The sequence below is a fragment of the Phialemonium atrogriseum genome, assembly GCF_030411735.1.
Source record: "Phialemonium atrogriseum strain 8032-3 unplaced genomic scaffold QBC33scaffold_38, whole genome shotgun sequence".
Classification (NCBI taxonomy): domain Eukaryota; kingdom Fungi; phylum Ascomycota; class Sordariomycetes; order Cephalothecales; family Cephalothecaceae; genus Phialemonium; species Phialemonium atrogriseum.
The window spans coordinates 58,675-84,444 of NW_026848175.1; the positions used below are offsets into that span (position 1 = coordinate 58,675).

The 25,770-nt window shown below is 56.1% G+C and overlaps 12 protein-coding genes across 12 annotated transcripts; 8 read left to right on the top strand and 4 right to left on the bottom strand.

The window, feature by feature from the left end:
• Positions 1–241: 241 nt before the first annotated feature.
• On the bottom strand, positions 242–1,831 carry QBC33DRAFT_599844 (amidohydrolase family; the record flags this gene model as incomplete). Its single annotated transcript, XM_060432056.1, has 2 exons — positions 242–1,735; positions 1,796–1,831. 2 exons carry the CDS (start codon positions 1,829–1,831, stop codon positions 242–244), a joined length of 1,530 nt encoding a protein of 509 aa, XP_060278904.1.
• Positions 1,832–2,284: 453 nt separating this feature from the next.
• QBC33DRAFT_460787 (putative L-PSP endoribonuclease family protein) lies at positions 2,285–2,786 on the top strand (the record flags this gene model as incomplete). Its single annotated transcript, XM_060425008.1, has 3 exons — positions 2,285–2,443; positions 2,501–2,658; positions 2,720–2,786. The coding sequence occupies 3 exons, from the start codon at positions 2,285–2,287 to the stop codon at positions 2,784–2,786; spliced, it is 384 nt and encodes a 127-aa protein (XP_060278905.1).
• Positions 2,787–3,247: 461 nt separating this feature from the next.
• QBC33DRAFT_480911 (carbon-nitrogen hydrolase) lies at positions 3,248–4,834 on the bottom strand. Its single transcript, XM_060425341.1, has 2 exons — positions 3,524–4,834; positions 3,248–3,467 (listed from the first exon to the last, which is right to left on the bottom strand). Exons 1-2 carry the CDS (start codon positions 4,478–4,480, stop codon positions 3,375–3,377), a joined length of 1,050 nt encoding a protein of 349 aa, XP_060278906.1. The 5' UTR covers positions 4,481–4,834; the 3' UTR covers positions 3,248–3,374.
• A 1,182-nt stretch (positions 4,835–6,016) lies between these two features.
• QBC33DRAFT_623449 (uncharacterized protein) lies at positions 6,017–6,966 on the top strand (the record flags this gene model as incomplete). The annotated part of the gene is made up of 1 exon (XM_060432895.1): positions 6,017–6,966. Exon 1 carries the CDS (start codon positions 6,148–6,150, stop codon positions 6,964–6,966), a length of 819 nt encoding a protein of 272 aa, XP_060278907.1. The 5' UTR covers positions 6,017–6,147.
• Positions 6,967–8,131: 1,165 nt separating this feature from the next.
• Positions 8,132–10,140, top strand: QBC33DRAFT_563499 (putative dihydroxyacetone kinase; the record flags this gene model as incomplete). Its single annotated transcript, XM_060430291.1, has 4 exons — positions 8,132–8,138; positions 8,201–8,711; positions 8,801–9,420; positions 9,527–10,140. The coding sequence occupies 4 exons, from the start codon at positions 8,132–8,134 to the stop codon at positions 10,138–10,140; spliced, it is 1,752 nt and encodes a 583-aa protein (XP_060278908.1).
• An 18-nt stretch (positions 10,141–10,158) lies between these two features.
• Positions 10,159–11,413, bottom strand: QBC33DRAFT_551309 (uncharacterized protein). The gene has a single exon (XM_060429160.1). It carries the CDS (start codon positions 11,268–11,270, stop codon positions 10,296–10,298), a length of 975 nt encoding a protein of 324 aa, XP_060278909.1. The 5' UTR covers positions 11,271–11,413; the 3' UTR covers positions 10,159–10,295.
• Positions 11,414–12,445: 1,032 nt separating this feature from the next.
• On the top strand, positions 12,446–12,625 carry QBC33DRAFT_460789 (uncharacterized protein; the record flags this gene model as incomplete). Its single annotated transcript, XM_060425009.1, has 1 exon — positions 12,446–12,625. A coding segment is annotated over one exon (180 nt), but the record flags the coding sequence as incomplete, so codon positions are not given.
• Positions 12,626–13,376: 751 nt separating this feature from the next.
• Positions 13,377–15,127, top strand: QBC33DRAFT_551314 (uncharacterized protein). The gene is made up of 2 exons (XM_060429161.1): positions 13,377–13,906; positions 13,987–15,127. The coding sequence occupies exons 1-2, from the start codon at positions 13,553–13,555 to the stop codon at positions 14,734–14,736; spliced, it is 1,104 nt and encodes a 367-aa protein (XP_060278911.1). The 5' UTR covers positions 13,377–13,552; the 3' UTR covers positions 14,737–15,127.
• A 279-nt stretch (positions 15,128–15,406) lies between these two features.
• On the top strand, positions 15,407–16,521 carry QBC33DRAFT_256363 (uncharacterized protein). Its single transcript, XM_060423062.1, has one exon. It carries the CDS (start codon positions 15,506–15,508, stop codon positions 16,121–16,123), a length of 618 nt encoding a protein of 205 aa, XP_060278912.1. The 5' UTR covers positions 15,407–15,505; the 3' UTR covers positions 16,124–16,521.
• A 226-nt stretch (positions 16,522–16,747) lies between these two features.
• QBC33DRAFT_551320 (siderophore iron transporter) lies at positions 16,748–19,379 on the top strand. The gene is made up of 8 exons (XM_060429162.1): positions 16,748–17,517; positions 17,575–17,611; positions 17,683–17,867; positions 17,955–18,047; positions 18,124–18,311; positions 18,395–18,559; positions 18,632–18,773; positions 18,887–19,379. The coding sequence occupies exons 1-8, from the start codon at positions 16,920–16,922 to the stop codon at positions 19,279–19,281; spliced, it is 1,803 nt and encodes a 600-aa protein (XP_060278913.1). The 5' UTR covers positions 16,748–16,919; the 3' UTR covers positions 19,282–19,379.
• A 212-nt stretch (positions 19,380–19,591) lies between these two features.
• Positions 19,592–23,047, top strand: QBC33DRAFT_551322 (uncharacterized protein). Its single transcript, XM_060429163.1, has 5 exons — positions 19,592–20,044; positions 20,100–20,237; positions 20,296–22,051; positions 22,150–22,557; positions 22,631–23,047. The coding sequence occupies exons 1-5, from the start codon at positions 19,741–19,743 to the stop codon at positions 22,914–22,916; spliced, it is 2,892 nt and encodes a 963-aa protein (XP_060278914.1). The 5' UTR covers positions 19,592–19,740; the 3' UTR covers positions 22,917–23,047.
• Positions 23,048–23,067: 20 nt separating this feature from the next.
• Positions 23,068–25,108, bottom strand: QBC33DRAFT_614138 (major facilitator superfamily domain-containing protein; the record flags this gene model as incomplete). Its single annotated transcript, XM_060432574.1, has 4 exons — positions 24,540–25,108; positions 24,352–24,468; positions 23,679–24,240; positions 23,068–23,598 (listed from the first exon to the last, which is right to left on the bottom strand). Exons 1-4 carry the CDS (start codon positions 24,725–24,727, stop codon positions 23,068–23,070), a joined length of 1,398 nt encoding a protein of 465 aa, XP_060278915.1. The 5' UTR covers positions 24,728–25,108.
• Between the last annotated feature and the right edge of the window lie 662 nt (positions 25,109–25,770).

A 25,770-nucleotide genomic window follows, 5' to 3' on the forward strand; every position in this document is an offset into this window, starting at 1 on the left:
CGTAATCCCCCCGCCCGCCCCCACGTCTCTCCCATATCACTTCATTCAACTACACTCACTACCTCCGGATTGTGTCAATTGTGTTCATACAAGGCCGCTCCTCATCTGTCCATCCGCCCTAGTTGAGCCCAAAGATAGAAACATCGACTCATTGGAGTCTATCTATTCGAATGTGTTCCTGTCTATCTCTATTCTAGCATGCAAGCATCCTTGACGTAGTTGGCACAGCCGGACATGATATTTACAGCCACAGATCTCTCTCGTTGTCCATCATGCCCCTTGGCAGCCCACCGGTCTGACCCGTAACATTGCTCCCCTTCTTCCTCTTCAGAAACATTCCGTCCCCCTTCTTGCCCACCACTCCACCATGGTCGCGATTCCAGACTATCTGCCCTCGCAAGACTGTATACCTCGGCCAGTTACCAACCCACATGCCTTCATACGGCGTGTAATCACAGTCGTGATGGATCATGCGAGCCCGGATCCGTAGCCCATCCACATCTCCCTCGTCCCTGTCCTCCCTGGCAAACTGGTGACCCCCCGGATACCACACCACAAAATCGGCATCGTACCCGGGCGCGATATTCCCCTTCACCCCGCCCAGACCATACAGCACGGCCGGCCTCGTGGCCGTGACCTGCACGAACCGCGGCAGCGAGATCTTTGGCTTCGAGCCCGTAGCATGGCTGAACATTAGCGGCATGCGCGTCTCGATCCCCGGCAGTCCGTTTGGGATGTCCCTGAAGACGGGCAGGCCGTCCTTCAAGCCGCGCGTCTTGCCGTAGGGGCTGTCGAACTTTGTCGGGGCGTGGTCCGACGACAGCGTGGTGAAGGTGCCGTTGGCGACGCCGCGCCAGATGGCCGCGACGTCTCGCGGCTCGTGGCGCAGCGGCGGCGAGCAGACGGCGCCGGCGCCGTGGGAGTGAGGGGCCTGCATGCGCTCGGACAGCAGCAGCAGGTAGTGCGGGCAGGTCTCGCCGTGCACGGGCAGCATGCGCGTCTGGGCGGCGCGGATGTGGTCCATGGCGAGCTCCGAGGAGACGTGCACGATCAGCACGGGCACGTCTAGCAGTTCGGCTAGCGAGATGGCTCGGTACGTGGCCTCGGCCTCGGCGAGCTGCGGGCGCGACACAGCGTGGTAAAACGGGTCGGTGAGCCCGCGCTCTTCGAGGCGTTCGGTAATGAGGGCGATCATGTCGCTGTTCTCGGCATGGATCATGGTGGTGATGCCCAGCTGCCGGGCGGCCATCATGATGTCCAGGATTGCGCGGTCGCCCAGCTTGAGGGGCTCGTACGTCATGTACAGTTTGACACTGGTGATGCCCTCCCTCTCGACCAGGACGCGCAACTCGTTGTTGACGATGTGCGGCGTCGGGTTGGTCAGGATGAAGTGGAAGCCGTAGTCGCAGTGGCTCTGGTCGCGGGACTTGCCGTGGTAGTCCTCCAGAGCCGGGAACAGGGACTCATCCTTGCGGCTTTGCGAGGCGAAGGCTAGGACTGTGGTGGTTCCTCCGGCCACTGCGCCTCTTGTCCCGGTCTCCCAGTTGTCGCCGTCGGGACTCTCGGGTTGGGCAAGGTGAACATGAGAGTCGACTCCTCCAGGCGTGACATAGGCGCCTTCCGCGTCCAGCACCCGTGTTTGTGGCCGACGTGGCAAGCAATGGCCCATGCAGACGATCTTGCCATCCTTGACCCCTATTTCGATCTTGGGGTCCAGGACCTCGGCAGCGGTGACCTATCCTCACGTGTTAGAGGCAAGATTCCACACAGATTCTTCGCAACAAGACAGGCTTACAATGGTCCCATTGGTCAGGATCAAATCAAGCTCCATGCTGCGTGCAATTGGATCGTGCCGTGGTAGGAGCTTGCCGGGTTGCGATAAGTGTTAGGTTACTGTACTCTGCCAAGATCATGAGGGAAATAAGTCGACAGAATAGGCATATTTCCAGAATAACATGTGTCGGTATAAGCTTATCTATTTCCCCAGCCATGCTAACATATCCCTCTCGTCACGCCCTTACCAAGTGGGTTACCAATCTCCCTCAACTTCGGACCGGTGCGGGGCCGTGGACCCGCAGGCCAAGACCGCTTCGGCCGGCTCGGCCGACTTGCCCCTGAACAAGGGTTACAAGCCTAGAATTGACATCCAACAGCCATCTTCATCGTATAGATATATCAGTAAATAGATAGAAGAGAGGTCAATTTATTTTTCTCGACACAGCTTTTCCAGCCCCTAAGTTACAGAGCGCATCACTCTCTTTCACACGTCAATCCAACCAACACAATGTCCAAGTCCGCTGTCCTTACCAAGAACGCACCCCCGCCTCTCGCAGGCATCCTTTCCCAGGCCATCATCGCCAACGGCATGGTCTACTGCTCTGGTGCCACCGGCGTTGACCCTGTCACGCGGCAGCTGGTCGAGGGTGACGTCAAGGCCCGGACAGTGAGTTGCAGTTCTCAGCGCATTGATGAGATCCTCTCTGCTCACAGGAGAATATAGCATCAATGCATCAAGAATCTGAAGGCCGTCCTAGAGGGGGCCAGATCGAGCATCGACAAGGTGGTCAAGGTCAACGTCTACCTGGCCGACATGGGTGACTTTGCCGAGATGAACTCGGTCTACTCGCAGTACTGGGGTGATGTTAAGCCGTCGCGGACGTAAGTTGCACGGTGCTGTGCTGCCGTCTAATAAATTGGATAGATGCTGACTGGGACATAGATGTGTTGCGGTCAAGACGCTGCCTCTCAACACCGACGTTGAGATTGAGTGCATAGCGGTGTTGTAATTAGATGCTGCTATGGCGAGACCTTGTATGTGAAGATGCCACCAAGTTAGCACTTTAACAAGGGTAATTAATAAATAGGAACATTTGTTCCACCAATGTTACAACCTCTTGTTTACCCATGTTATCGTGTTTCGTAACCTTACGACAAAAGTTAGACAGCAACAGCCACTAAACGCGGAAGCAGAAAAAGTGCCAGTATTCAAGGTAGACATCAAAGTAGAAAGTAATTAAATTCTCAACAGTCGAAGGGGAAACGAATCATGGTCTATCTCCCGAGTCAGAAATGGAACTAGCGAGCCCTTTACTATGCAACCAATTGCCGTCAAATATGATAAAACACCTACACTATCGGGTGGCGGGATTGTGATTTACCACAACCCCGAGTCGGTGGACTGAGGCGGTGAGAAGGCATTATGAACATGGTTCTTGGGAGCGCATCATTCCAATTTCTATGTAATTATAGCTTCACTTCCCTGCATGCCTGTCGACTGTTTTACAGCCACAAAAAAGAAAAGTCCATGATTTACTAATAAAGAACGAATATGGACCGAAACGAAATAATATTCGCCAATAGCATTCGTTCTATAACTAAGACGAAAGCAACTTGGGCTCAACAATTCCCTTCTGGGCAGTAATCATGCCGTATGCCTGGGGTTGGCGGTTGACAGCAAAGTTGAAGATCTGGTGGCGTCAGCTTGGGGGTTCGATATCACGGCTCTACACACAACACAACTTACATCCTTCTTCCCCTTCTGACACTCCTCCAGGTCAATCTCCGCAAAGACAACCTCATCGTCCGTCGTCTTCGCCTCGGCAATGATATGCCCGTCCGAGTCGACGATGCTGCTGCCACCGATCAAGTCGAACTTGCCGTCGTCCATCCCGCACCGCCCCGACGAGATAGAGAAGCAGCTGTTGGCGTAGGAGTTGTACTGCATCACCAGCCGGTGGTGGTGCAGCGCCTCCTCCCGCGCCTCCTCGAGCGAGATGGGCTTGCCGGGCTTGTAGATGTCGTCGGCCTTGCCGTTGGTGTTGAACCCGACAAGCACCAGCTCCGCTCCCTGGAGCCCATACGGCCGCCAGGACTCGGGCCACCGGCGGTCGTTGCAGATCAGAGCGCCGATGATGGGGTCGCCCTTCCCCTGCGTGTCCGTCTCCGTCGTGCCCTCCTTCAGGGTGTCCGGGATCAGGCCGGGCACGCGGAAGGCCGGGAAACCCAGGTCGCCGGTCTCAAAGTACCGCTTCTCCAGGTGCACCTCGGCGCCGGGGAAGGGCGGGTCAACAAAGCCCGGGACGTGGGTCTTGCGGTACTTGTTGAGCACCTCGCCCGACCGGCCAGAGTAGTACACGGCCGTGTTGAAGTGCCGGCCCTCGGGCGTGCGCTCGCCGTAGCCGACCCAGATGTCAACGCCCAGCTCGCGTGCCCGGTCGAACAGCGGCTTGACGTTCTTGGACTCGGCGATGGAGCTGCCGCCGGCGTCGTCCTCGAAGTACGACTCCATCTCCTCCTGGTCCTCGAACAGGTAGCGAGGGAAGAAGGTGGTGAATGCGGTTTCCGGGAACACGATGATCTGGGCCCCCATGGAAGCGGCAGAGTCCAGCAGGCGGAGCATCCGCTGCATAGTCTCCGATCGAGGGGTGGTCCGGTGGACCGCGCCGATTTGGGCGGCGGCAACCTTGATGAGACGCGGCATTCTGATGTGTGAGAAAAAGAGAGAGCGAAAGATGATTAGATCGTGTACCAAAGATTGCTGTCACGGTAGTCAAGACTCGTGCCGATTTCCACAATTACCACGCCCGATTAGCTTGCTGCTCCCCTATATGATTAAGAATCATTGAGGATCGTTATATTCTCCGTGTGGGTAGAACCCGGCCGATAACGGCCTTTGACATCAGGCCGGCCGGCCGATAAGATATCTGCGGGGTTGATTGATGGGTGTGCCATCCCGCTCATTCACGGCTCGTCCGAACCGTCGTAGGGGTGTTACTCCTTGCGAACTCGGCCGTTGCATGTTTCGTATCTTCCTGTAGGTGCCCGGGGCTTGTCGGAGGTCGTTAACGGGTGGTCTGGGGGTTTCCATCTGTTCGGCCGAGTCCACCTGCCCCGGAATTCCATACCCACCGCATGTGGGCCCTTTAACGACGCTAAACTTTCGCTCGTGCGGTATTCGGGCTCTTGCTCGGGGAATGGCCATCGGAGACGGAGCCCCCCATCGCTGCAAACACGTCTAGGTTATAATTATCCTGATGCTGCGGGGTGTCCTTTGTCCGAGATGGCTTAAAGCTGAAGATCGAGCTCGAGTTCATGGCACGCTACGGCAAGCCTCACGTAGGAAATTACTCACCAGTACAAGGACGAGCGGGATGCGAAATGTCTGTATCTTCTCAAATACGGCCTAAGTACTGGGACATGGGCGGACGGTAAGGAGGACGCTAAGGCATTGGTTACAACGACGCGGAGAGAGTTAGTTACCATTTCAGAAGAGGTCAGCTTATGCTCTCCGTATTAGCTCTTATTAACTTGTCGTCACACATCTCCCTAGCGCTGCATCCTTTCTCATTGGTACCTTGACGGCCGCTTCAATGGCAAGAGGGTGCTCTTGATCCCGATTACAGACCAGGATGAGTTGCTGAAGGAATACCTCGTCCTCGGAGCCGGCCTCGCATCCCAGGATCTAATTACGGGGTTCTCCCAAGTCAAAGAGGATTTTGGGCTCGGGAAAAAGGGGCTAATCGACCTCAACCCTGGAAACCCCCACGCTACTCGGCCGAGCCCTCCCAACCCCGCTCACAAGCTTTCAGCTAATTAACTAGTGGACGTAGTGTAATGATGGGGAACCTGGAAGGTTCGGCGAGAAGATGGCAAAACCAAATTCTATTTTGGCGATAGTGTTGCTTATAAGTGGGGAGATAGGCAAGACCTGCAGGTGAGCAAAAGCTCCTAGATTAAAGGCGGGGGATCTAGAGCCTACCAGTGGTCCACTACCTCGCAAATAGTGTAAGACTGTTACCTAACATTGGCCCACAGACTTCTCTACTATGGGACGCCCCAGCAAGGACGATGAAATGCGGTAGTCAGTCAAACGACATGGGCCATGAGAGGGGATGGCAGTCGGCAAATATTGCCCTCTCCCCACTTCCCCACGCTCATATCTATGGTTCTGGGGTCATTTCCCCAGACGCCCCAACTCTTCAAATGCAATGACCCGACTGGGCAGAGGCGGTTATGAGTTGACGATGGATCGCAGTGGTCCCGCAGGAAAAGTGAAGACGAGACGACCCCTCAAACAGTCAGAAGGCAGCGCGCTGCCTACTAAGATCAGACCCGAAGACATTTGTTTGGCCGATACTGTGAAGCGAGATGGCGAACGAGATGCAAACGCGGATGATGCTACGCGAAGCAGCCAAGCATGACCAGATACTGAAGAACTCCCTCCCGATCTCCATCCCCTTACCGGGGCATCATTCGAGCTGTACACTCCCTGCCGGAAGAGCTGTTAGACTCGACCCCGAAAGCCGGACCAGCCCCGACGGAGGAAAACGGTCATCTCTAGCAGAGTGCAAGCTGCTCTCATCGCCCCCTGAGATGACCAAGACGGCAATCACACACCACCTCCGGAACGCGGAAACCAAGCGGATGTGGCCCCAGGGGACCACGCAAGATGTCCCGGACACGGCACTGCCCCATGTCGCCGAGGCCATCATGGTCTTCGAACGGGGCGACGAGCACGATGAGCGCGGCGCCTGCAACCGGTGCAGACGTGGCGAGGGGACATCAAAGGAGTGCGTGACCATCTCGGATGTGCCGTGGGCCTGTAGTAACTGCATCTACGATCGATGCAGCGAGGCTTGCGAACTCAGCTGCCGGAGACCGTCTGTAGCCAAGGAGGATGAACGAGGGGAGGGGGGCGAGGATGAGGAGGTTGGAGACGATGAGGGTAACGTCGACTTCTGGGGAAAGACGGACGAGATCGCAGATCGCCATTTTGTTCTGTCCCTGGTGAAGCAGCTTAGGCAACGAGCGGGCTACGGGGAGGAAGAGAGCCCGGTAGAACGGGCGAGGCAGATTGAGAGAGCAGCATTGAGAGTATCTCAGCTCGCGAGGGTGTTCAGCGAGGAGATGCAGCGGTCGGATGGATCGCTGGTGGTGCCTTCAGTTGTCAACCGCATGCTGAGCTAGAGGTTCTAGTTTAGGCACATATATCTATTGATCGAGGGAGACGGATGTAACTAAGAGTAAAACGAGAACAACTCGCTGCTCTGCACACAGCTTTCGCATAATTACCCCACATGACAATTTACCTTGGCGGACTACGGAGCTTTGTTGCCGGGTTGGGCAACGGGAAGGAGGTGATCGAGTCCTGCGGGGAGAATGGATGCATCCGCCAATCCAGTGTCGTCGTTATCTCAGATATATCAGCCTATCAACAGGATGCTTTTCAGGCTGGGCCTTGCCAGTGCTCTCTGACCATGATAATCCGTCGAGGCTAGAAGTGTAGACGTCGAACATAGAGATGCCACAGACCCAGCCGCCCCAGTGTCTTGCATATCAGCGGCAGCTAGACCGACAACGATGGGAAGTACACTAAATTACTTCACCTGCTGTGAGTGCCCCGGTTGAGCCAACCTTGAGGCCCGCAGAGACGCAGCGATCTTCCGAAGACAGCTTCTCATCAGTGATAATACCCCCCACACTTTCCTAGTGCGTGCCCAAATTGGGGAGTCTTAACAGCATTCACAGCCAAGTCAGACGACTCATGAAGTTTCAATTTGTAATTGGTGACATTATTAGCGGAATACGAGAAATGGCACTGATCTTAGCGCAGCATGTCGCCCCTTTCCCAAACCCCCAACTGCTCCTAATGCTCCCCCACCCGCCCATCGTCCCCCCACTCTGCCCCCCAGTTGTGCAAACCAACCTTCCGCACGGTGTGAACCCTAGGCTGTGACCTACAGGCTAGGTAGGTGCCTCTATTATACATGCGGACGCCCTCGGCCGACGCCACCGGCCGACACGGCGCCATCATCAACGGTCGCATCGCTAGTATCCTTCCAGGTTGCATCAACGTTCGTTCAGTAGTGCCCAGTCTTTCCATGATGTGGGTTCGCCAGCAAGGAGTCAGCGAAGGGAGGTACATGCTTTCACGACTCAGGATTCCTACCCTCAGGGGCACCGCCATCGGAGAGTTGAAAGTCATGTACGTAGAGCTGGAAGGCCATAAGAAGAAGGAGGATGGGGAGATGCTAATCAATAGCTCGAGACCCTAGAAGCTGAGATGTTTAAGGTCCTCATCTAGTTAGTAGAATTGACATAGAACCACGCCTACGCTCCCTCGTCTCCCATCATGTTAGGTAAGATCAGCCTGCCCAAGCACTTCTAATCTGCCATTATCACTCACAGGTAGTAAATGCAGCCAAACATCTTTCCAACAACCCTACCACCCTTGTTCATGCGGCCCTCGGCTCCCTCCCCGTGATCAACCCGGCAGTCGGCTTTGACGCTACCAACAAAACAATCTATCTCCACGATGCCTGCTCGGAGTCCAACGTCGCCGTCATCTCGGGCGGCGGCTCTGGCCATGAGCCGTCCTTTGCCGGCTTCGTCGGTAAGGGGATGCTCTCGGGCGCCGTGGCAGGGTCCATCTTCGCCTCCCCGACCGCGGATCAGGTGTTCCGGTGTCTGATGCGGCTGGGCGCGGAGAATCCGCAGCGCGGCATCCTGGTAATCATCATGAACTACACCGGCGACAAGCTCCACTTCGGCATGGCGGTCGAGAAGGCCCGCGCCCAGGGCCTGAAGGTCGCCATGGTGATTGTGGGCGACGACGTTGGTGTCGGCAGGCTCAGGGGTGGGCGGATCGGTCGGCGAGGCTTGGCTGGAACCGTGTTGGTCCAGAAGATTGCTGGCGCACTCGCTGCCAAGGGGTAATTGACCAACAAACGTCATTCCACAATTCGCAAATGCGTCCGTTCAACTGGCTGACCCAGGCGTGTCTCTCTCCCGCCCTTATTAGTGCCGACCTCGCCGAAGTCACCAAGATTGCCTCAGCTGTTGCCGACAACATCGCCACGGTTGGTGCCTCGCTGGCCCACGTCCACGTTCCCGGCCGTGCTGCTGCCGAGGACGAGCTGGACGGCAACGACGAGATCGAGATCGGCATGGGCATCCACAACGAAGAAGGCTTCTCTCGCGTGCGCCAAGACCTGCCGGGTCTTGTGCAGGCACTGCTCAAGCAGCTGCTAGACACGACCGACAAAGACCGCGCCTTTATCGATATTCGAGCCGGCGAGAGGGTTGTGCTCATGGTCAATAACCTTGGCGGCCTAAGCCAGCTCGAGCTCGGGGCCGTAACCATGGAGGTGTCCCAGCAGCTCGGGCAGAGATACCACATAATTCCAAGGAGAGTGCTGAGCGCCACTTACATGAGCAGCCTCAACGGGCTGGGCTTCAGCATCACTCTGCTCAAGATTGTTGACGACAGGTTTTCCGAGCTCCTGGATGCCCCTACTGAGGCCACCGGCTGGCTTCCTCCAGCACCAGCGGCGAACTGGGACAGAGCAGGCCAGGCGGGCGACGACAGCAGCACCAGCACCATTACCGAGCACCTCGAGGAGAGTCCAAGCAACCTTCTACGTAAGCCTACTAAATTCCATTTGTCCCCCCGCAACGCATCCCAACCCCAAAAAAGGGTCTTGACAATCGAGCGTTCGGACGTCTGACGAATGCTGCGCCGTTTCAGTGAACCCCGCCCTCACGCAGGCCATACTTACGAAGGCTCTCAACAACGTAATAGCAGCCGAGCCCGAGGTGACCAAGTACGACACTCTCGTCGGCGACGGCGACTGCGGCCTCTGCCTGAAGGGCGGGGCGGAGGCCGTGCTGGCGCACATACAGTCCAACGCCGGCGTCCTCGGAGATGCCGCGCAGCTGGTAGCGGCCATTGCGCGCGTAGTCGAGACGAGCATGGACGGCACGTCGGGCGCGCTGTACGCCATCTTCCTCAACGCCCTTGCCCACTCGCTGCAGCGGCAGGCCAGGCCTGCGCCGCGCCCCGCGTCGGCGGCTGTGTGGGGGGCTGCTCTGGGCGGCGCCATGGAGGCGCTTTCTCGGTACACGCCGGCGCGGCCTGGTGACAGGACAGTCGTCGACGCGCTGGCCCCATTCGTTGAGGTGTTTGCAGCGAGCGGCGATCTGGCCATGGCGGTCGATGCGGCGCAAAAGGGGTGCGAGAGCACGAAGGGCATGCAGGCTAGCTTGGGTAGGTCGGTGTATGTAGGCGGGGAGGAGTGGAAGAACTGCCCTGATCCTGGTGCATACGGCTTACTGCTGGCCCTCAGGGGGTTCGTCGAGTAGCCATGTGTGTAATTCGGTGTCAAGAGGATATATGGCTAAACTTACTTATTTGGGCTATTGATTACCTCTTTCAGACAGAGAGAGAGATGGAACTTCCGACACCCATAACATATATTCGTACGACGCAACTATACAATGTGGACGCGGCTTAACCCCTATAATCTCTGCTCCTCCTTGACCAACTCAGCAAATGCATCTTCCTGTGCCTTCAACTTCGGGCCTTCAAGTAGTGCTATCGGCCTCCGCGCCTCGCCACCGTAACCATAGTACTTCCGGAGCGCCACCTTCACGGATGGAAACCCGCCCTTGATGGCGACCCAGTCACCCCTCGCCACCACATATTGCAGCTCCCTTGCCTGTTCGTGCTTGCCCACCGTATACAGCCGCTGCAGCTCGACGCAGGCCTTGGGAACGACATTAGCCAGTCCGGCAATGACGCCGTGTCCCCCCACAGCGAGCGTCTGGACCAAAAAGTCCGCGCTGCCACCGAAGGTGCGAAACCCGGTATTACCACGCGTGCCTCCGACAACGCGCGCTAGCTTGCCCGTGTTGCCGCATGTCAGCTTGACTCCGCAGATGTTGGGATGCTGCGCCAGCTCCAGAATAGTGTCGGAGCTGAGGTCCAGCCCGCTGCACGCGCCAGGGAAGTTGTAGATGAGCACGGGCAGCGGCGAGGCGTCCGCCACGGCGCGGAAATGCTCGGCGACCAGCTCCTCCGACAGAAGGCTGCCGTAGTAGGCAGGAGGCAGCACCAGGACGTGCGAGCCGCCGGCCTGTGCTGCCTCGGTGCAGAGCTGGATCGTCTCTCGGGTGCTCTGAGCGCCGCAGCCCACAATGAGGGGCAGGTCGGGAAAGCCACCTTCGTCCAGCGCCGTACGGGTCAGCTTCGTGATCTGGGCCCTCTCGGCATGGTCGAGGTGCACAGCCTCGCCGTTGGAACCGTGTGTTACAAGGCCGGCGACTCCAGCGCGGGCGACACGCACGGCATGCTGCTTAGTTGTGGGCTCGTCTATCGTGTCTTGAGGGGTAAAGAAGGCCACAGTGGGGACGTACACGCCCGACTTCAAGGTTCTTGGTGACGAAGCTTGGGCAGAGCAGCCGTTGTTGCTGCCGTTCGCGGAGGGGGCCATGATGGGAGAGGACCACACGTGTAATGGAGGGACACAAAAACGTGAACAAACTGAGGAGGGAAAGGAAAAGAACTCACGAGAAACAAACACTACGCAAGTGCACTATATAGTAGGTATATACGGTGGGGGGCACGTGACGGTACGAGGACGAAAGGGGAGGGAGCCGGCAGGTTGGGTCGTTCGGCCGGCCGATTAACCCCCCCAGAGGTCGAATAAGTACTTTCCAAACAGCGAGGCAAGCTCAGGACCGTGTGTTACTTGATTATTAGACGGTGTAGCTTGCTAGGGACCCCCACCCTATCCTCTAATACAATTATGGTTAGCTTCCTGTCAACGTAGGCTGTTTTCCCTTCTCTGTTCCTTTTCTAACTGCGTACTAATCAAATTCCTCTTTTCTTTTATTCAGGCAAGGGGTTGGTGCTGGGCATAGGTTCTCGGGCTGCCCAATCGTAACGACAGGTGGCATGATTTAGCAGATGTCGCTGTCGCTGTGGCCGACGCTGTCGCTCCATCTGCCAAAAAAATTGCGGCGGCCTGGAAGCCCTGCCTGCAGAGGCTCATTCCCTCCCTCATTCATCTTTCCATTCTACGTGAGCGACACTCCCGCCTTCCCCTGTGGAGCTGCAACTCTTCTCCCTCTTTGTCTTCCCCACCTATCTTTAGCTATACCTGACAACAACACGGGGGCATATTCACCTTGTTGCACCCTCTGCCTAGTCAAGTAAGCCAAAAATGTTAGCTATAACTGCATATTTGTTTTCATTGGCCTCTTCTTATCACCACTCTTTTACCTTTTGTTGCGAAGTCCTAGCATTGCGCAACCTAGTGCCACCCAACCCCGTGCTATCCAGGCTATCACAACAAACAACTCGATGGACCCAGAACAGCCGCTGCCAGAAGTTCAAAACAACCTAAACAACCTACGCGTAGGCTTTGGCACAGAAATGGGCGCAGCAGTGATGGGATTTCCAGGCAAGGTCGGTATCTACGTCCATCGGTGCTCTCCTGTTGAGCTCGACTTCCTGATACCTAGATCGCTTTGAGACGGTGCAGGGGTCACGTGATCCCGCCCAAGAAGACCCCGCTATGCGCCAACATGCGCAAGCTTGGAGCAGTCTGGTGGAGGAGTTAAGAATTTGGATGATCACGACTTTGCAGAGAGAAGGATATACGTTGGGTGGCCTGCTGCAGGAGGTGTCTGGGTTCTTAAGACAAGCCATCGCGATGTCCTTTATCGGGGTCTAGGTCGGATCGGAAACGCCCGCGACATGGAGGAGCGCTGTTGCCTAATCAAGCGGTTTGGTGGGATCTTTTATGAAAACCCTGCCGATTGTCCGCATCTTGATTTGGCTTAGCAGACAGAGGATGAAGGTGGAAGTAAGGCACTTTCCTTGGTCTCCAGGCAATTTGTGAAGGAGCACCTCCATCCCATCCCCCCCTTCACCTTGTTTTTTGTTTTGCCGGTATTGGCGCAGGTTTAGGGTTTCGCATGGAGGTTAATTCAAAAGGCATTGCTCTCGCCTTGTTGCTGTTTTCGTGTTGCTGCTGCCGTGTCGCCGTCCTGTGTCCCTACACCCCTTTAGTTTTCTCGCAGTTAATTATGCCAAAAGTGCTCAACGCAAGTCGAGCTACATTGGTCCCTAAGTGAGTTACTAGGCGGATATCTCCATGTACTTCCTCTTACCTATAATTGTTGATACTTCGAACGTCATCCTGGTGACAAATCACACCAAAACCCAAAATACGACAGGCGCCGAAATAAGCTCAGCTTGCAAGACGCTTTTCGGGTCAGGTCCTCCCGCACGGAATTTATTTGATTTATTTGATTTGCGTTAGACGGGGTTTAAGCAATACTCAGCAAAAACTCAATCTGGCGATAACTCAGCAACCGTAAATAAACTCTCAATGCCGATGTCATGGTATGCGCATGCTCAAACTCAACCCAACTCGACGATCTCCCGCGCGGAATATACCGAGAAGAGACAAAAAAACCTTGTTCTTACACCAATGCCAGGTCCAGGGGGGACACACTAGGTGCGAACAGCAGTTCATCTTCGGCGCTAGATAACGGGCGATCCGCAGGATTTCGATGATAGACAATGACTATGATCATATGGGGTTTCGGGCCGAAGGCTGTTGGCATAAAAGTAGAAAGTCTGCTCGACCTGCTCCCACATGTATCCATCACACACACACACGGAATTCAATCCTCGAGACTTACAGATCAACACACACTCCCTTCCCTATCCCAGCTCCCCATACACGCAGTCCCTACTTTAAACATGCATCTATCAAACTTGGCGTCTGTAGCCGCCCCCCTTCTCGGGTTTGCAGCAGCAGCGCCTCCTGTGCCGCGATCGTACGGCGTCCCGAACGACGGCTTTCCCAATCCCAACGCGCAGCAGCTCCTGGCAATAGAGACTCAGGCAGACGGAACCCTGTCCAATGCGCCTCCGCCGCCAACGCTGGCCAGCAGCAGTCTCACGGCCTTCCAACTCATTGCTTTCAACGAGAACTTCGAGGTCGCCTTTTTCTCGTCTCTGGTCAACAACATCACCACCGGTGTTGGCAACTTCAACCTTCCGACGCCTGAGAACCAGAATGAGCTCATCAGCATCCTCAAGACCGTGCTTGCTGTGCGTATTTTTTCTGTTTTTTTTCGCCCACTCATTTATACTGGTCCCGGGTCCGTAATTAGCAGCTAACGCTCGAACAGCAAGAAGAGCTCCACGCCATCAGCGCCTTACAGTTGCTGACCCACTTTGGCGCCTTCGCCCCTCCGCCTTGCACGTACAATTTCCCCACCACCGACGTGGTATCGGCGATCAGGCTGGCCGAGACCTTCACGGCGGTGGTCATGGGCACGTTGCAGGACGCGTCGCAGCTGCTGGCCAAGAACGGCGACGACGGGCCCGTGCGGACGGTCGCCAGCATCATCGGGCAGGAGGGCGAGCAGAATGGCTTCTACCGCACACTCCTGGGTTTCAAGCCCAGCGAGAAGCCCTTCCTGACCACGTCCATCGCCGCCTATGCCTTCTCGGTGCTGCAGACCTTCGTCGCCGAGTGCCCCTTCCCGATCAGCGACATCGCCATCCCCGTCTTTACCCCGCTCAGCGTCCTCAGCGGCAACGGCGGCACCGACGTCGCCCCGCAGGACCAGACCTTGACGTTCAGCGCCAACCTGGCGGGCGTCGAGGCCGCGGCAAAGTTCGTCGGCGGCGACGGCAGCGGCCTGTTTGTCACGTACCTGAGCGGGCAGCTGTTGCCCATCAGCGAGCCCGTCACCAACGTCAGGTGGGACGGCAGCAGTGTTACCTTCGACGCCCTGTTCCCCTTCACGGAAAACATCATGTACGCCTTGACTATCGCCTCGCTGACCACATCGGACACTGTCGTCGACCCCGACGACCTTCCCGGCGTGACACTGGCCGCGCCGGGGCTGATCCAGGTCAATGACAGGGTGTAAGGTCGGCTTGGGGTGATTTCTGGCGAATGGAAAGTTCAAGGGACCGGCGCGCTGTAATGGATTGGGTTCTATTACTTTGGGCCTTGAGAGGCTTTTCTCTAGTCAACCTAGACGCCGTAGTTAATATCTAGAGGGTTCAGTAGACGATATGTGTTTGTTGCTCCATGGTCTGCTTGAAGATGTCGAACCAGCCCGTGGTCAGCAAGACTGGCATCTCCACGACACGTGTTGCAGCTAGCTTAAAGCACCTCCGTGCCAGCCGTCGGATCGGAGAGAAGGGCCAGATGCGCATCCCCCTCTTGTAAGAATTTCCTAAAGTGGCGAACGAGCCGCGGTACCTGCCTCGATCATGTAGAGAGGCCGGAGCAATGGATATGAGGTCGGAACAAAGGATATGAGGTCCCGATGAACTATTTCGCTAGTGCTGTTTTCTGATGGTCTGGGCTCGGCAGGATCGGGTTGTCACGAGGTGGCTATTCCGCAGAGGGTCGTGAGGGTTTCCAAACTAATTCCCAAGGGCGGCTCGAATGTGATTGTAACATGGCTGAGACATCCGAGCGCTACCTGCCTAAGGCAGGATTTTGTTTTTAAGGGGGGGTGGGGGTTTAGGGGGCAGTGACGTCACTGTGTTTACAATTCGGAGGGTCCTAGCGCGTGTTGAGTTGACGCTCGCCTCCCACTCGACTCCCACTCGACTCCCTCCCACACGCGACGACAAAACTGAATCCGACACACTTTGCTTCCGCCTGTCCTTCCGCAAGCAGTAACTATGCCTCGAAAGCTTTCGGTCGATGACGCTCCCAAAGAAGACATGCAGTCTACCGATAACAACAGCGACCCAAATATCGATTCCCATAATCCTGGGGAGACGGCTAGCACCTGGCAAAGGCCCAAAACGAGGAAGACTAGTGAGGAACGTTCCATTAGTTTCGTCGGCGCCATTGTCCCAGCACGACTCAAGCACGATTCCGACGATTCCCACAAGCGTGACCAAGAGGTCCTGAGCAAGGGACCCAATGGATCCCCGGTATACGACAGGCTTGGGTACAAGATCAACTATAAGATACTGAAGGGGTCTAGCCGCCGCAGACGCCCTTCTCGGAACGCTGCTAGATATTTGGCCCTCGTGGAGGCTGAGATTGAGCAGATCAGGAGGTTACGGGAGATCATGGGGCGATCCAACGAGAGCGCGGCCATGCTCTCTGCATGGCAGGACAGGGTGGCGAGAGATTTGGACATTCCTTTCCATACCGTGGACATGCCAGAATATGAGGAGTGGCATAGGCGCGGGTTTCGCCTCGAGCCTGGGGAGCTAGCTGGAAACCCGTCCAAGGACGAAAGCGAGCGGTTGTTGACTCTTGCAGTCGGCTCCGCCTTCAGGGAGTGATTGAGGCAGACAAACCAGTTACGGTTAGTCCCGAGTCTAGTCAATTTGCGAAATGCAGCTCGCGCAGTTGTTGGGTCGAACCAGGCAGGCGGTTCTGGGGTGCGGGGATGGCCAAGGAAATTCCAACCGAAGCCCGGAAAGCACGGCAAGCTAGTGACATCCAATATTGTTAGGCTGAGCTGTAGTCGGGGAAACACTGAATCATTGATGATTCAGAAGAGGGGGCGCGCTGAATCATTAGATCTGGCACAGCGGCTTGCTGTCGCCACTAGACACTCGTGATCCTTGGGCGGAAACTAGTGAAACTGGGGAAACTGGGGAAACTGCGGAGAGTTCGGGGGAGAGATCTGGGGAGAGACTAATATGTACGCCACATATATGCGCTGACTTGGGGTAAGCTATATACTCTAGTGTGGAGGGTAAGTTTATGCTCCGATACCTAGCTTGTTTTTGGCACGGCGACTGCTGAGGAATTAGGACGCGTGGGCCAGCGCCGTAGTGTAGTCAAGTAGCGCATCTGGAAACCCTTTCCCTGGAGCGGGGGATGTCGAACCAAGATTTCGGGTCTAGAGCGCTCCACCCCGGAAAGACAGGACACATTCGCAACACGGATATATATTAAGGTCTAGCTGCACATGGTCTTGGCTGCCAATGCAACTTGCCCTGTGACTATCGCCCTTTCCCATTAGTTTTACGCCCTCGCCCCTTGGCTCCCTTGGCGGCAAAGCTTCTGACCCCGAGTACCTTGGCTCACTTGGCAGAAAAGCTTCTCTCGCCCAGCTTTCAACGGCTCGTAATGGCCGACAGCGACATCGCATCAACTCCCGCGGCGGCGGAAAACGAGAAGGCCTCGCGGGAGCATGTCGCCTATCCTGAAGACACCATGGCCGACCATGTCACGGCGGCCGCCATCGGCGGCGATATTGGAGACCTGCCCAAGGGCTACTATTGGAGTCCCAAGTTTGTCGGGTCTATGATTGGCATTATCCTCACGGCCCAGAGTTTGTATCTCGGCTACGTTCTGCCCACCAATGCCCTGGGCATCATCAACGAGGATCTCGGCCCCAGTCCCAACTACGTCCTCATCAGCACGATACAGACCGTCACCAGCGGGTTCCTCCTGGCGCTCGTGGGTCGCCTGGGCGATATCCTTGGCCGCCGGTATTTCCTCATCGGCGGCCAAGCCTTTTCTCTTGTGGCCAGTATCGTTGGAGTTGTGGCAAAGAACATCAACACCATGATTGGCGTCGGAACGCTCATGGGCTGTGCAGCCGGAGTCCAGCTGACTTTCACCTTTGTCGCGGCCGAGCTCGTGGCTAACAAGCATCGCGCCTATATCAATGCCGTCCTCTTCTGCTCCACCATTCCTCTCGCTGGCATTGGACCTGGTTTGGGTATGTTTGCCTGTTGTACACAAGTTCATGCAGTCCTGATCTAACCGTGCCCTCCAGCTCGTCTCATCGTCTCCAATACCAAGCTCGGGTGGCGGTGAGTAATTAACAGCCTCTCTCATAAACGCGCTCAACAAAGCTAACCGGATACTTTCCTCTCTTCATCAGATGGTTCTACTACCTCAATATCATCACCTCTGGCCTGTCGTTGATATTCCTCGGTGCCTTCTACTTTCCGCCTTCCTTCCGCCAACTCCACTCGCGCATGACCAGATGGGAACAAGTCAAGAGAATCGATTGGATCGGGTCAATCCTATTTGCGGCAGGGATACTTCTATTCATGCTCGGACTTTGTATGCCAAGCCCTCAACACTCCTAGACTGCTGCGGCGACATGGGGAAGCACGGCTGCTGACTATACCCGTTCTACTTGTTTATTAGCTTGGGGTGGCAGTACCTATCCATGGAAGGATGGTCACGTCATCGGGTTCATCGTGGTTGGGGCCGCGCTTCTTATCATCCTCGGCCTCTACGGTATGTATTTCTCCCCCCCTTGGTCAAGTTGCAAATATGCATTGGCGACGATTCGCTGACCATGTATCCGCTCCAGAGGCATACGCTCCGTGGCTCGTGGAGCCTCTCATTCCCGGACGGCTGGTTAGAAACAGGAACTACATCGCGTTGACGTGCTGCGGCTGCGTCGGAACGATGATCTACTTCTCTCTGAATATCCTATGGCCCCAGCAGATTGTCGACCTCGGATACGGCACATCTCAGGTTCAGATCGGATGGCTATCGGTGAGGCACCCTGCTGCGATCGAAGCTAGTAATTATATGAATACAAGCGTGAGCGGGTGCTGACCATCTGCCCCAACTTCTAGTGTACCACAGGCGCCGCAGTCGTGTTTGGCCAGACACTTGCGGGGGTCCTTTTCAAGAGACTGGGCCACGGGAGATGGCAGTTGGTCGCATGCACGATGGGCATGTGCGTGTTTATGGGCGGCCTAGCCGCGGCCAAGCCGACTAACAGGCCCCTGGCTCTTGCTGTATGTCCCCTTTCCCACGTGCCTCCCCCCCCAATATGTCTTTTGTTGGTAGCTGCTGAGATCGGATTATAGTTCACGACCCTCGGAGGGCTTTCAGTTGGATTCCTCGAGCTGGTCCACATCGTCATGGCCGGCCTCTGCTGTGAACCAGGAGATATTGGTCTGGCTTCTGGTCTGTTGGCATCTGCCCGTCAGGTTGCAGGGACCCTTGCTGGTAAGCAATTGATGACACCCCAGGGCCATCCCCATCTCCATCCCCCAAAACAACATCAAGCAAGTATCTCCGTTCGTCCAATGCTAACCAGGTTGTTCTTTTTAATTTCGCAGCGACCATCTATGTTGTCATCTTGTCCAACAGAGTTCCCGTGGAAATGGCTGCCGACGTTACTCCGGCCGCAGTCAACAATGGTCTCCCAGAGTCCAGCGTTCCTCTTCTCTTCGGCGCCATCTCCAACGGCACATCAGCAGCCATGGATGCCGTTCCCGGAATCAACTCGAAGATCGTGGAGGCCGTCACCAATGCCATTGCTCACGCATACACCAGCAGCTTCAAGACTGTCTACCTCGTCAGCATCGCGTTTGGTGGTCTTTCGGTCATCGCCGCGCTATGCACCCAGAACGTCGAACAGTTCATGACGGGCTCGGTGGCGAGGAAGCTTCAGGGCACTGCGGAGGACGTCGTGGACGAGGAAAAGATTGCGCAGTCCGGTATACACTACTAAGGACTACACCATTTCGCTCATTTGAAGCCTGCCTCCTCTATTTTCTGCAGCAGATGTATTATAATTATTTGGAAGTTGGAGCACGGGGGGATTAGCAGAGTCTAGGCCTCGATTGGAGGATGTCGCAATCGCGGTTGTAGCTATTATTTCGAACTAGTCATGCACCATCTCGGGGTCAGCCTGCATAGGAAGCTGGCTGATGTGTTGCACTGCATTTTGTGGCGCTACCATCGTCCACTCACGCACATTTGCCTCTTGACAATATTGCGCTCGCCACCCAAAAGTTCTTAGGTGGCGTCAATTAATGATGCTATCATCTTCAGCCGCACGACGCGTGGCCCATCTTTGAACAAACAGCAGACACTCCCACCCCGGCGGTCAAACTTCCCTTCTCGCAGAGGAAAGTCAGATGTTCAATTGACATGGATTTGTGATTAAACAAAAACCACAGGTGGCAATATGATGAGAAAGTTGTTCAAAGGTCGGAAATCTAAGGGAGGGGAGCATGAGAAGCATGACACTCGAGATGGGAAGCTTCATAAGGCCCCAGATCCCAGCGACAAGATATACGTCCAGGATTCTGATGCTCGGAACCTTCACCCTCGACCAGACGACTCGAAGTCCAAGGACACCGCTGAAAGCAATGATGTGGGGACCTTCTCTGGGTTCGATAGCTGGCTATCTAGCTTTGCCCCTGACCCGACAAAAACGGCTGTTGAGATGGACGGAGAATCTGCCAGCAGCGAAACTTTGACCATTGAAGGTATTCTCCGAAGCTAGCCTTCCTTATTGCACACATGGCTTACTCCTGCCACCAGGTTACCCACAAGCCGACTACCTTTCTCTCATTATCGACGGCGTGAGAAGACCGGGCCACGCACAGAAATATGTTGTTAGGCTCAATGGCCCGTGGTACATGACCCTGGCAGCTGTGAACACGGTTATGGAGAAACATGGTGAGCAGAATGCTCCCGATACTCCCACCTGCTGGGCTAATATCTGACAATATACCAGGGTACGAAGGGCTAGGGGCTGCAAAGAACACCCTACTCGCACGGCCCGACTGGAAGGGCACCAAAGCGTATGCGGAGAACTACGAAGTCCTAGTGACGGACGGGCCATCGTGCTACGACCCGGACCGTGGCCTGCTTATTAACAGAGACGAGACTCTGGATACATTCTCTGGCAACATGCGCCGCCTCAGAGTCGAGTGTACGGATGGGGGAATAGTTGCCAGCTCGTTTCCGGCCAAACTCAGAATCACCTTCCGTCGTACCCTGAGACTTCCAGACAATGGCAAGATACACAATTTACCTAGCGACCTAGGCTTGATCTCGGCCCACAACATTGAAGGAATCAAGAAGAGGCTCACAGCCTCTGGTTCCCAAAGCCTCGTCGAGATGGCCAAAAAGGGCGGCGTCTTCTTCCCACTGTATCAGAGGGAGGCCATGTTCATGTCATTCGAGGCTGAGCATGGCGGGTTTGCTCTGAGGGTCTTCGTTGGCGGCGTCAACGCAGTTTCGGGTCTACCCTGGAACGCCGGGCCGCACAGGAAGGCAGCACAGCAGGACTATCTGTCTGTCCCCCCACAGCAGTACTTGGACGGAATCTCCGCCGGCCGAGCCTCGGTCAAGCAGTTCGTTGCCATGCCACTTGGGTCAGGCTATTCTGTAGAGAAGCAGATAACCGGAAAGGAGGACGTGGGGGGACTGCAGCTGGAGGTCATCCCGGATGACGGTTGGTACCTCGCGCCTGCGCCAGAAGTGCCATACAGCCCTCACCTAGGAATCCAGACGCCCCGGACGCTTGGAATCGAAACCGTTTTGCTTCTCGGAAACCACATGATCCGGGAAGATACTGATCTTTCAGCCCCGGAGTATGCAGGCTTCACAAGCAGTTTGGAGCACTCAACCCATATGAGGCGCTACTTCTTTACCCAGCTTCAGCAAGGACTTTACAGTCCATACCCTGGCCTCCAGAGTCAAAGAGACACCTCAGATCCCGCGTCGTGGAAGCCGGGTGCATGCCTGCGGATGACCGCAGTCTATGTCTACAACCTTACTTTGACTTGGAGCAGCGGCGCCGGAACCATGAGCCGGGAGGTCAGGTGGTTGCCTTGGGCCACTGTATCGGATTGTGCAATCGTCATGGAAAGGCTCAACTTCAGGATCAACGGGAAGCTCCTGGACCAATTCGACCTGTATTGTCAGGGCCGCATACTGGGCTCGCTGCAGCTCCAGGAGATGGGCATCCAAGACAACAGCATCATCGTCGCAGTAGAGAAAGTCTCTGGACCGCCTCAGCCCCAATTTCAGGATCAGTACGGACCACCAAGACAGCAATACGCAGATGAGTATATGCCCAGCGAGCATGGACCATGGCAACCAACTCCGGGCCATGCCAACCCAATCATCCCCGGTTCTACGAGTTCTGGCAGTCCTACTCCGTCGTCAATACAACCAAATCAGCAAGGACATGGGTATGCGCCACCCCTTTACGAGACTTTCACTCCTAGCCCGCCAGGGGCCGCCGCTCCTCCAGGAACAGCAGTACGTCCACCTGGATCATCACTACCCCCCGGTGGCCCTCCTCGGACCTACGGGTCCCCCGGACCAGGCCCGGGAGCACCTAGGCCGCACTCTTCCACGACAATAGGCTCTCCGTTGCCCGGATACACATCGCCATCTCCAGGAATGGCGGGCGCGGGATCTCCGCCGTCCCTCGCCCCGCCGAAAACTGGTGCGCCGCCGGCCACGCACCGTGGATCGAGGTAAGTTCGCTATTCCCCGCCAGACCATTCCCACCCCCCCCCCCCCCCCCCCCCCCGGCAGGACCGAGCACTACCGCTGACACAACATAATCCCCCAGCGCCCCCCAAGCCGACCAGACAGGCTGGGCGATGGGCGTAGCAGCAGGCTCGCAGATCCGGCAGGTAGTGCGGAAAGACCCGTTCGCGCCGTCGGAGTGGGCGAAGCATCGAGCCGCGACGCTGAGCGTGCAGATCCTCAACTCGGTGGCCTTCGAGGGGCTCACGGGGATGCTCGCGCCGCCGACGCCCATCTCGGCCGAGACGTACGCCGCGCACGGTCTGCCGTTCCATGCCTCGTATGGCGAGGCGGAGGCGGCGTTCGAGACCGACGGCGCGACCAACTTTGCTGGGGTTAGGAGCGTGGCGCAGATAGACGCTTCCCATGGTCCTGTTGTCCTGGGTAGCAATATTACTGCCGGGAGTAAGGTTGGTTGTACGTGCTGCGGGAAGATGCTGTGTGATTCCATGTAAGTTGGTTGAGGATTGCCAGCCCCCCGTTCCGGAAAACTTGGTTTCTATGGGCTAACACTCCCGTGCCAGTCTTCGTCCCTGCAATCATGCCTTTTGCTCGCAATGTATTCGGAACTGGATGGCATGGGGGAACAAGACCATTTGTCGCGTTTGTGGCCAGACAGCCACTGGGCTTGTAGGATTTTCTGCGCCAATGGCTCTACCCGGCCAAGATGTGGTCGATTTCTCGGAAGCTGTGGTGGTAACGAACGAGCCGTATAAGGGGGAGTTGGGTTTCGCAAGCGTTTATGAGCTGGAGGCAAGGTCACAACCGCAACCGCAGCAGCAGCCGATTGTGTACGAGCTAGGTGCTTGACAACTTCTGCTAGATCTCTCTGACGAGTCACGATGAAGGACCTGAGGATCAAAACAGGCTATCTGGTTTAAACTTTAATTAATTGTTGACTTCCTATCTACATGCTTGAGCGGGGTTTACTAGCAGAGAACAGCTCTACCCAATCCTCTGTTTACTGCGGGTATCGCTTCAACAAGACAAACAGGGCGAGATACGACAAAATACCAGTAAAGCAGAGACCGCTGATGACGCCGAAGCCCATAAGGTATTTTGGCGCGTCCTCGGAGGGAAAGAGGTAAGCTCCGTAGATCTGGGCCAGGTTCCCCATGGCGTTGACAAAGGCGAGGCAGATAGCCTTTGTCTCGTTGGGCATCGAGCCGAATGTCGAAGAGGCGTAGGCCAGCGATAAGGCATTTGAGACCCAGAGGCCAGAGGCTATGATGACGAGGAGGGCGTAGCGGGCGCGGAATTGGTAGACGGTGCAGGTGATGATGGAGCCCACCATCGAAACGGCCATCCAACTGGTGATCATCACGCCGCGATACTTGGGCATGCGGTCGGCGAAATAGCTGCTGATCATGGTGCACACGAAAGCCGCGACGTAGATTGGGATGGTCATGTACTGGGCCATGTGTGAGGTGTATCCAAGCCCGTTGACGAGAGTCGGGTAGAAGTAGGAGAGGGTCGCTGAACCAACAATGGCCTATCATGACTTGTTAGAAAGAAGGCCCATCCAACTAAATTGTGGTGCAACTGTTACGAAATCCGAAATGAACAACTTACCATGTATCCGACGACGAAGAGCCACGTCCTCCAGTTCGACAGGCCGAGCTTGAGCGCCGCCCAATGACCCAGGCTCGCATCTTCCGCCTGAGAGTTGAACCTGGCATGGTCGTGTTCCAGCCTCCGGATTGCGAGCTCTCGTTCCCGGTCGTTGAGCGCTTTGGTCGTGGCCGGGAAGTCGGGGAGGAGGAAAATGGCGATGCCGGACCAGCCCGCGGTGGCGGCGCCCTCTACAATGAACAGCCATCTCCAGCCAGCAATTCCGTGGACGCCGTCCAGGCCAGCAGTGATGGAGCCGGCGATCAAGCCACCGAAAGCTCCCGACAGGATGGAGGCTGAGATGTAGACAGCGAATCGCTTGCCCTGCTCATCCTTCTTGTACCAGGACGACAGCAGGAGCAGGACACCCGGGGCGAAACCTGCCTCGAGCAGACCGACGAGGACGCGGAGACCCACGAGTGTTGCATAGTTGGGCACCCAGGCTGTGGCGAGGGTGACACAACCCCATAGGAACATGATGGTTGGAAGGAAGATGCTAGGGCGAGCGCGGGCGAGTACCATGCTGTTGGGGCGATAATTATTAGCGGTTGGATGCTTGCACGATAGAAGAAGTCATAGGATGAGCCAACGAGACGGGACAATTAATTAATAATTAGCCATCGCTGTTGCTTACTTCGAAGGGACTTCGAACACGACATAGCCGACGAAGAAGAGGGTGAGCACAAGCGAGTACCGGTCCGAGGAGAGGTCGAGGTCATCTGCCATTCCAGCGATCTTTGCGTTTCCAACACTGTTTTTTCCCCGCCGTGTTAGTTTACTCCACGAATAGATCCACTTGTAGCCATATCTTGCACAACTCACTTCGTTCTGTCCATGTACGACAGGAGGTACATAAGCCATATAGTCGGTAGCAACATTAGGTCGATCTTCCGGACAAGCTTGCGCTCCTCCTCGGTGTCGGGGATGTAGCCATCATCGGGGCCCTGGTTGACCTTGAGATCGGGCTTCTCAATCTGGAGACTCTCCATCTTGTCCGCCTGATCGGACATTGTAGAAGCTGGGCTGGGCTGTTCGCTCGCGTTGAGTAAACGACAGAGCAATGGCAGAAGGAAGAAGATATCGGGGGTTGAAAGATAGGTGAGGAAGGGGACCAAGATCGCCGCTGGTCCTGAAAACAGATTCTCGTTGTTGACATGCCACTGGAGAGCTTTTTATGCTCAGGCTTGTGTCTGTTCGCAATGTCAAAAACCAAGACCTCGGATTTGCGGGTTCCCTCGTGCCGGATGCAGGGTAATCAGGCCAGTGACGCGGATCTACGACGTGGCTGCATCGACAATGCTGGGGTAACGGATGAGTGGTTCTCACTCCCCCAGAGATGTGAGATGATTCTCCGCAAAAATGCGAGGGTGAAAGATTGCTCCATGTCTCCCGTCTGGGGTCCCCGAGTTCTCGGATGCGTTCTCATGCGGGATTGCTCCTCGGCTCATACTATGTGGGGCAAGAGCGGCTCATGGCAGAGCTAGGAGCTATGTCACGAATCAGGGGCCACACCATCACACTTCTTTTAGATCAGAATTTTTTAGGGTGACTACGTACTCGCGTGCCCTCGAGACGGGCCATGCCAAAGGCTCAATGCCTCTAAGCGACAGTTTCCCCTGTTTCCGAAGTTACTAGTGTCAATATACCATGCCACTAGTGCTAGGAACGCCGCTTGGAAATTCGGTTGACATGTGTCTACCACGCATTTCGACGATGCACAACGTGCTCCACACACCAGTACCAGTGCCCTTGATCTCGAAGGGGATGGAGGAGATGCGCGGGGTGGGGGAGAAGTGTGCAATAAAACCCCGGGCTTGCAATGCCACTTGTCACATCGTATACTATCTCAATCCCTATTATTCCCTTTTTCTCTCAGTTAACTGCCTCACACTTGAATTGGGGGGGGGGGGGGGGGGGGGGGCCCCCCCCGCCCCCCCCCCCCCCCCCCCCCCCCCCCCCCCCCCCCCCCCCCCGGGCGTTAGATGCTGTGCACTTACCGCGTTTAGTTCTGCATCCCAAGCCTCTTCGGTCTCCAAATGCCTCGAGTGTATTT